General features: G+C 37.9%; 1 gene segment (V, D, J or C); it reads left to right on the forward strand.

Annotated features, from left to right (window-relative positions):
* The first annotated feature begins 255 nt into the window (after window positions 1–255).
* On the forward strand, window positions 256–654 carry LOC120883230. The segment is given in 1 exon segment: window positions 256–654. A coding segment is annotated over 1 exon segment (399 nt).
* The last annotated feature ends 9,678 nt before the right edge of the window (window positions 655–10,332 follow it).

The raw sequence follows: 10,332 nt of genomic DNA on the forward strand, positions 1-10,332 counted from the left end.
TCATACAAAATAACTCCTCCCTGCAGCTTGCTGAGTTCTTTGCAGAGGCAAGAAAGAGGAATCAGACATCAAACATCAGAAAGCTGCAGGCTCATCTCAGCAGCGTTTATGTTTTTATCTTAGCAAGGAACTTGTCCAGACTTCAAATTCTTTCTCCTGCCGCTTTCCTGTCTGCTTAGGGGAGATCATTCAGAAAAGACTTCACAACGTTTCCACTGCTCAGCCATGCTGCTGCTGCTCATCTCAATACTGGGGATGATATTTGCCCCGAGAGATTCCAGAGGCCAGTCAGTGACCCAGCCTGATGACCCTGTTTTGGTCTCTGAAGGAACCTCATTGGAGCTGAAGTGTAACTATTCCTACGGTGCAACTCCCTATCTCTTCTGGTACGTCCAGTACCCCAGGCAAAGACCCCAGCTGCTCCTCAAGTACTTTTCAGGGAACACCGTGGTTCAAGGCATTAGAGGCTTCGTGGCTGAATTTAAGAGCAGTGATTTTTCTTTCAACCTGAGGAAATTCTCAGCCCATTGGCGTGACTCAGCTGAGTACTTCTGTGCACTGAGTGCCACAGTGCCTGGGAGGGCAGGAGGAGTTGAACACAAACCACTCATGCAAGTGGAGTTTTCAGACACTCAAGATCGCTTCTTGTTTTGAAATATCTTTCGCTATATGATTGCAAATGAGGCAAAGAGAGCTGAGCAGACAGAGGTACTTTTATATAAGCTACAGTTCCATGTCTGGTAAATTTTATTTCGGGAACTTTTTACTTGCTTTAGAAACCACGTAACAATAAATAGTTAAGATCCCGAATGATGTTCTTATCATGTACTAATCAGATGCTTAAGGACTTGCCTTTATGTTGACTGGTTTAAGGGATTGACTGTATGGGTTTTCATTTACCACTCTGTGTCTCACTCAAGACAGAAAACTAAAGATGAACTGCTCATGTTGTCTCCCTGAAAATTTGCCTCCTTAACTTGGTCATTCACAGACAATTTTCTTGAAATTTTTTTCCCCCTGGGTCTCACTGTGTTGGTCACAAAATGTTAGAATATTTTCTCTGAATATTTATTTCACTTAGTAGGACTTCTGAAGGTGGTTCACACTAGGAGATTGATTAGAATCTTACAGGGCTTAGAAAACTGTTATAGTCATATGAGTTCTGGCAACTCTTTAAGAATAGTACCTAAGGGGAATGGAGATTTAGAATTCATATCTAAAGAATTTTTCTCAGTTATAAAGGTAGCTTCTCATTCTTTTGGTATTCTCTTAAATTCTATAAATCTACATCAGAAATTTGTGAATATAACTCCTTTGCTGCTTTCTTCCAGCTATGGACATTTTTCCCCCTGCCTTGCTTTCACCCTGTTCTTGTATGATTTCACTGTCAGAATGTTAGAGTTTGATTGTTATATGTTAAAATTGTCATAATTAATCAGGTAGTAAGTTTAGCAATTCAAACTCTGCTAGAATATTGATAAGAATTTTAATGAATAATTGGATTGGAGAAGGAAATGGCAACCCATTCCAGTGTTCTTGCCTGGAGAATCCCAGGGACAGGGGAGCCTGGTGGGCTGCCGTCTACGGGGTCGCAAAAAGTCGAACACGATTGAACTGACTTAGCAACATAGTTTAAACAAAGGCAATGAAACCAAGGTATAAACCTAATATCCATAAGAACAAAATAAAACCAATGCAGTCTATAATTAGCTATAGATTAAGTCTTCCTTTTAGGGACATGTTGTAGAGGACAAGTTTGTAAAGAGGTTAAAAGAAATTTGGAATCACACTTTTCTGAGTTGGAATCCTGGCTCTGGCTCTCCAAATAACTGGCAAATTATTTAGTTTCTCTCAGTTTCTTTATGTGTAAAGTAAACTTGTTCCAAGTATTTAATAAGATGATATTGATAAAGGACCTGGAATAGGGCCTGGTGTATAGTTAACAATAAATATTGATTGCTGTGCTGTTATTTATGGCAATGCCTACTGTGCTCCACTCAATCTTCCTTCATATATGATCTCTCTAGTCTTTCTACTTCAGTTTGGGTGGAGATATGCGTGCGTACACATACTAATTCACTTCAGTCATGTAACGACTCTGTGCAACTCTATGGACTGTAGCCCACCAGGCTCCTCTGTCCACGGGATTCTCCAGGCAAGAATACCAAGTAGTCTGCCATTTCCTCCTCCAGGAGTGGAGGAGGAGTAAAAAAACTCCAGGAGTTTTTACAGGGATTGAACCCACATCTCTTGTGTCTTGCAGTGGTAGGCAGGTTCTTTACCACTAGCGCCATCTGGGGAGATAATGTCTTCTCAACTAAAAATGATCCTATATTTATATTTTTAATTATCATTTAAATTATCACCTTTCACCTCCCTTTTTATCAGCTATTTGCTTTTTTTAAAAGTAAGCTCTTTCTCCCTTAAGGTATTATTTTCCATTATCATGGAAGGGAGGGGCTGTTCATTTACAAGCAAAAGTAAAAAAATAAAATAAAATATATTCTGTTGATGTCACAAAAAGAGAGGCAAGTCAGGCAGCATCCTGAACTAGATAAGGCCTCTAAATCCAATTATCAGTATACAAAGACAGAGGACAGAGGAACACATCAAACGATACCATTAAGATGCCATCTGTAAACTCAAGAGAGGATACTCTACAAGATACAGGACAAGGCTTCTTCAACAAATAAATTACAAGATAAAAGAAAGACATGGATGGAGATCCATAGATTAAAAGACACTTATGGTACTTGTCAATCATTCATAATGCATGGACTTCATTTGGATTCTAGTTGGCTAAGGTTTTTTCCTTTTTTATTCCATAGGATGGTTCTAATAGTGCTTAGTTATCTTCAGCTTCATTCAAAACAATTTTGTTAGATGCTCTCATATCATCATGCATTTAAAAAAAAAACATGGAAATTGGTGAATGATTGTGTAGCCATTTTAATATTGAAGATGGAAGAAAAAAAACATTTTCAGTGTTTGTGCTTTATCATTTCAAGAAAGGTAAAAATGCAACTGAAACAAGATTCGTACAGTGTTTGAAAAAGATACAACGACTGATAGAATATGTCAAAAGTGATTTGCCAACGTTCATGCTGGGCATTTCTCACTAGATGATACTCACACACAGTCAGGTAAACCAGTTGAAGTTGATAGTGATGAAATCAAGATATTAATTGAGAACAATCTGTGTTAACCACTCGGAAGATAGCTGACATACTCCAAATATCCAAATCAAGCATTGAAAATTATTTGCACCAGCTGTTTACACTCATCTCTCTGATGTTTGGGTTTCACATAAGTTAAGTGATAAAAGCCTTCTTGACCACATTTCCCATGTAATTCTCTACTGAAAAGTAAGGAAAACATTCCATTTTAAAAATAAGTTGTGATGGAAGATGAAAAGTGGAACAGAAGAGATCATGGGGAAAGTGAAATGAACTACCACCAACCACACCAAAGGCCGGTCTCCATCCAAAGAAAGTGATGTTGAGCATACAATGGTATTGGAAGGGAGTCCTCTATTATGAGCTACTTCTGAAAAACCAAACAATTAACTCTAACAAGTACAGGTCCCAGTTAGACCAACTGCAAGCGGCACTTGGTGAAAAGGGTCTGAAATTAGTCAATAGAAAATGCACAAATCTTAAATCATGATAACACAAGACCACAGATTTCTTTGACGCCCAGGTAAAATCTATTACAGCTTGGCTGGAAGTTCTGATTCATCCTCCATATTCATCAGATATTGCACCTTCAGATTTCCATGTCTTTGTCTTTACAAAACTGTCTTAATGGAAATATATTCAATTCCCTGGTAAAATGTACCTAGAATACTTCTTTGCTCAAAAAGATAAAAAAAATTTTGGAAACATGGAATTATGAAGTTGCCAGAAAAATGGCAGAAGGTAGTGGAACAAAATGGTGAATACATTTTTCAATAAAGCTCTTGGTGAACATGAGAAATGTGTCTTTTATTTGTATTTGGAAACCTAAGGAACTTTTGGCCACCCCAGTATGAATGTGGTACTTGCTTAAATTAGGTATGTGGTGAGAAGAAAAAAAAGTGAGAGATAGAAGCAAGCTTGGCCACAAGTTAGTCATTGTTACATCTTGGTGATGAATACACATGGGTTTATTGTACTATTTTGTTTACTTGTGTATATATTTGAAGTTTTCCATTGCAAAAAGATTATTTAAAGGAAATCACTTCTGATCATAATGCGGGAGACCCGGGTTCGAGCCCTGGGTTGGGAAGATCCCCTGGAGAAGGAAATGGCAATCCACTCCAGTAGTATTGCCTGGAGAATCCCATGGACAGAGGAGCCTGGTAGGCTACAGTCTATGGGTTCGCAAAGAGTCGGACATGACTGAGCGACTTCAGTCAGTCAGTCAGTCTTATAACAATGTAGCATAATTTAAGGTAAAAATCATTTCAAATTTAGAGGATTCTCTGGTTTCCTTGATTAGAATTCCAAGACATGTTTGAGGATGACCAATCTAAAACATTTTATGCTGATATTTTGAAGGATACAATTATATGCTGCTGCTGCTAAGTCGCTTCAGTCGTGTCCGACTCTGTGCAACCCCATAGACGGCAGCCCACCAGGCTCCACTGTCCCTGGGATTCTCCAGGCAAGAACACTGGAGTGGGTTGCCATTTCCTTCTCCAATGCATGAAAGTGAAAAGTGAAAGTGAAGTTGCTCAGTCGTGTCCGACTCTTCACGACCCCATGGACTGCAGCCCACCAGGCTCCTCCATCCATGGGACCTTCCAGACAAGAGTACTGGAGTGGGGTGCCATTGCCTTCTCTGTATATTGTATCTCATTTTTCTAATTTTTTCCCAATATTCCTGGATGGTCAGGTATAAAATAGTGAAGGGAAAGATAACTTTTCTATAACTCCCAGGATGTTATTGATAACCTACATGTAATAAAAACTATCAAAGTGCAGTAAGAGTTAGCTAGTTTAGTATGTTACTCATATGTTTAACTTCAGCAATATATTCAATATAGTTGTTGAAATGCATTCTGAAACCAAAACTCAATTATATGATAATTACTAATCATTTTGAATTACCTTCAATTACTTAAAAAAAATTGGGGAGAAAGAATAGAGATAAGATTTAATAGAACTTAACTAAAAATATCTTCTATAAAAGACAGATCTTGGGGCAGATTTTGAAAATAAGACATAGATTCGTGAAACAGAAAAGTTGAAGAATGTTTATATATACATAATATAAATGCTTAAATTACTGTTTAAAGATGAAGTTTCTATGAAGCTAAAATTAATTATTTTAATTTTACAGGATGTATTAATTTTGTTTCTACTTAATTAAAATTTGAGAAAAATTCAGAGATTTCCTTATCATCCAGACATGTGTAAATCAGTTTCTGATCACTGCTCTAACAAAATAACACAAACTTAGTGGATTAAAAGTGACACAGATAATATTACAGTTTTGGAGTAGAAAATGGGTCCCATTGGGCTAAAAATCAAGATGTTGGCAGAGTTGTGATCCTTTCTGGAGCTTAAGGAAGACTCTGATTTCTTGTTTTATCCAGCTTCTAGAAACTGCCTGCTTATTTTGGCTAACGGCTCCCTTATATTTTTAAAGCTACCAATGGCCAATTGAATATTTTACACATGGTAACACTGTGGCATCAACTCTTTTGTTTCTCTATTAGACATTTAGTGCCACCTGTAATTAATTAGGAGATTTCCCTGGTAGCTCAGCTGGTAAAAAATCTGCCTACAGTGCGGGAGACCTGGGTTCAGCCTACCTGGATAAAGCAGAATAATCTATTTTAAAACCAACTGATTAGCCACCTTCATCCTGTTTACTAACTTAATTCTTCCTAATTTTTCTTTGCCATCAGTTCAGTCAATCCAGTCGCTCAGTCGTGTCCTACGCTTTGCGACCCCATGAATTGCAGCACACCAGGCCTCCCTGTTCATCACTAACTCCCAGAGCTCACTCAAACTCACGTCCATTGAGTCAGTGATGCCATCCAGCCATCTCATCCTCTGTTGTCCCCTTCTCCTCCTGCCCCCAATCTCTCCCAGCATCAGAGTCTTTTCCAATGAGTCAACTCTTTGCATGAGATGGCCAAAGTACTGGAGTTTCAGCTTTAGCATCATTCCTTCCAAAGAACACCCAGGACTGATCTCCTTTAGAATGGACTGGTTGGATCTCCTTGCAGTCCAACTAGAACCTAATATATTCACAGGTTCCAGGAATAAAAACACAGATGTGGACATATTGGGAGAGGAAGCCATTTAGTTAACACATAGCCTAACTAAACTCCATAAGATTTAAACTTTCGCTTTTTTTAAAAAATGTGAAAAACAGACACTTCTTTTTCACAAACAGGTTACATCACTATTTTGTTGTTGTTTAGTCACTAAGTCTTGTCGGACTCCTGTGACCCCAAGGACTGTAGACCACCAGGTTCCTCTGTCCATGAAATTTCCCAGTCAAGAATACTGTAGTGGGTTGCCATTTCCTACTCCAGGGGAATCTTCCTGACCCAGAGATCAAACCTGCTTCTCCTGTACTGCAGGCAGATTCTTTACCATTGAGCCATGAGGGAAGTCCCATGTTCCTATTTTACTGGTTTAAAAAAAAAAAGATTGCTTAAAATTAATAGTACTGAGTTCTTTCAGATGACTCACTCAGATCAAAAGATCTATAAAGGCCATTTTGAACGGATATCCAAGCCCTGAAGAAATGTTTACTGATGTTTTCAAGTGACACATCTATAGTTTCCAAATGCCGAAGAAGGCACTGTGGACTAAGGAATACCCTTACCTCAGCAGAATTTGTTTATGACTTAGGCATAATGTGTGATGAAATTTCTAAGCTGTGTGATCTATCCAAACATCTAAAAGGAAGACATAACATTGCCAGAAGCCTATTCTAGAGTGTCAAAGCAGATTCAGGTCTTTGCTTCAGTGGCTGACAATCTTGGATCTTTTGCTGCAGAGGCTGTCAGAGCTTTTCAGAACTTGCTCTTTTAACAAAATTCACTACACACAACAGAATGTCTTTTAAAAAGTGATGGAGAAATTCCCATTAGTCCTCAAGATAAAAAGACCAAAGTTATACACAACTGCTTTCTTTAAAACTGTTATTTTTTTCCTAGGTAGCTGTATGCAAAATCATAAACTATATCATGGATTAAATTACATTCAAAAAACTATTTGATACCTGAATTAAGATGGGTACACCTAGACTTCTACCCACTTTCTTATTTAAACACGATTTTCTATAACTTTTCATTTTTAGACTCAACAGTCATAACAACTGCTTTCTGATATCTATTTTTTAACATGGACCCACCCAACAATCTGCTCCTAAAGTACTTGCATTTCAGTGATAACTCCTACAGGTCATTTGATGAAGTACAATCTAAAAACCCATTGTATGTTCAGCTAAACCTACATTAAGCATTCAGTATATGGGTAAAATAGAGAGTAAACTAGTGGATATTCCACTGAAATGAAAAGTCCTCTCAGTCATTTAGTCTTGTCAGCTACTTCAGGACACCAACGTCCATTCTGTTTATTTTTCCTGTTTTATTCTGGAGAAATCTATCTGATTCATATTCTGAATATACTGTTCAGCTATGCGTAATTTTGCTAGCTATTGAATAAAGGCAAATTAAGAAAATTATCATTTAATGGAATATATTTGAATGAACTCAACATTTTGGCCTAACATTTCTGTCAATAGCACCACAATTCTCTCAGTTCCTGGGGTGCAAGATATCATTCCTCTCTCATCTCCCTATCTCTTCTTCCCTTTTTTTTCCTCATATACAGCACTAATGAAAAATGATGATCACTGCCATCTCTATTCTAGATACAAAGTTGTATATTCTCTCTAATTCATACAATATTGCAGGCGAGATATTATTATTGCTTTTTGACAAATGAGGAAAGTGAAGATCAAGAAGATGAAATGACTTGCTTACAGCCATGTCACTGGGTCACACTGGACCTAAGATTGAAACCCACCAGGTCCATTTTGTTCAAAGGAAAAGTCACATGTGTTAAACAGTGATGCCTCTAATTAGTCAAGTCGTATCAATTGTCTCTCTAAAGTTGTCTGTATCAGCTCCTTCCTCTCTAGACTGTTTTTTCCCCTTGTCCAGACCTTTATCACATCTTACTTCAACTCTTGAAATAACTCCTCAACTGGTTTCTGCAATTCCAATATTTCAATCCTTAAAAGTCAGATTAAACCACTTTGATCATGCCCATACCTTGTTCAAAAACCTCCAAAGGTGCCACATTGCCGAGAGGTGGGGTTTCCAGCAGGCTGATCACAGACCTTTGCCAGATGGATCATAAAACCACATTACCACATTCTTTGTGGGCTTCCTCCTCTCCACTGTTGTTGACTCATACATTTGAAATGCACAGGGAAGGCTGCCATGCCAGTCACTTACTTGCATTTCAAATGCTCCAGATTAAAGAGAATATGAATGATTAGAAGCTTTCAGCATGTCCCTCTTCTCTGCCACATCCCATTCATTTGGGGGAACTGGCTAGAAACCACACAGACTGAAATACCACAGGCAGCCTGCAAACTTCTAATTCTTCCCTTGATCCTTGTAGGATTCTGACAGATCTTCCCTTTTATCAAAATGTCTGATACTTTTCTCAATTTCTTTCCTTGAGCAAATATTTAAAAATATCAGACTGCCCAATTCAAAATGCATGCCCCCAAATCTCAGAGATGTCGATTTTACAAGATACAATGCAAACTCCTTACCCTGTATTCACAGCTCTTTGTAATTTGGCACCATCTCCCATTTAGCTTTATTTTCACTGCTTTCCCAACATTCACCCTGGACTTCAGTGATCCCTGACTACTGGCTGAAACTTACCAGGTGGCTCAAGTGGTAAAGAATCCACCTAACAACGCAGGAGACTCAGGAGATTGCAGGTTCAGCCACTGGCTACAACCTCACCATCATTCTCATGCATTCATACTGCAGCATTTATTCAAAGCATCTCTTCTGCCTAATTTGTCATCTGCATTGTTCTGTCTTTACCTGAATGTTAAACAACTTTCTGCTTAACTCAAGGTTAAAATAGAGAACTGAAGCTTCCAGTATTAGCCCAAATACTCTCTGTAGTCCAACCCAGAATATGAGTTTCTAACCTGAGTGGGGAGATACCCAGGTGAATATTGTCCAGAAGATCACTCTCCACTGAGAATAGCTGGAGCATGTCATGTTCATGAACTTAGTGATACAATTTCAGGATTATAGAGCTTAAAAAATATTAGAGATGATTTTGTCCAGTCCTCTCACTCAACTGATGCTAGTGCTGTAATTCTTTGCATTGATAGTTCTTGCATGTATGTGTGTGAATGATCCCTCATTTAAGGGAGGAAATGTCTTATACATTTTTGCATTTCCTGGTGGTAAACATTTGTGTGTGTGTGCATGCTAAGTCACTTCAGTGGTATCCGACTTTACAATGCTATGAACTGTAGCCCCCCAGGCTCCTCTGTCCATGGGCATTCTCCAGGCAAGAATACTGGAGTGGGTTGCCATGCCCTCCTTCAGGGGATCTTCCCAATGCAGAGACTTAACTTGTGTCTCTTTGTTTCCTGCATTGGCAGACAGGTTCTTTACTACTAGCACCACCTGGGAAGCCCAGTGGACGTTATTTGATATATGATATATTGACTAAGTGAAAAATTCAAGATAACAGGGCTGACTAAGTATTATCAGAAATTACATAAAGTGCTAAATTTAATTTAAGAGGGAATTGTGGATACAATTAAATATGAAAGTGGCCAAGAAGGAAAACTGCAGGGAAATTAATTTCAAAGTTTCTCCAAAAATATCTGGGCGTAAGAAATATACAGTAGAAAGCATATGAACAAAGAGTTAAAAAAATAATTTTTTAATTAGATTATTTTTTCTGAGATAAGACATTAGGTACAATCACTGAATAACACCAAAATAAGACAATAAGAGCATGACTGTAGAAAAATTCCTAGTACAGAACCTGGAAAAACATTAAAAAAAATAAAGTAACTTTATAAAGGTTGAAATTATAACAAAGCCAGACACTCATACACTAAAACGTCTAGAAGCCATTATCTATAATTTTCCCTAAACTGCTTATTTTGAACAAATAGTTGCTATTCTAAGGTGAATTAATTAGGAACTATATTTGTTTTCGTTGGATGTACAACTGCAATGAAGTCATGCGTTAAGTTTGTTAAAGCTCAGTAATTTTTTTCAACAGCACTTCAGGCTCTATATTCACTCCAGATACACATATACCAAAAATA

Source organism: Oryx dammah, unplaced genomic scaffold, assembly GCF_014754425.2.
Source record: "Oryx dammah isolate SB20612 unplaced genomic scaffold, SCBI_Odam_1.1 HiC_scaffold_24, whole genome shotgun sequence".
NCBI classification, from domain to species: domain Eukaryota; kingdom Metazoa; phylum Chordata; class Mammalia; order Artiodactyla; family Bovidae; genus Oryx; species Oryx dammah.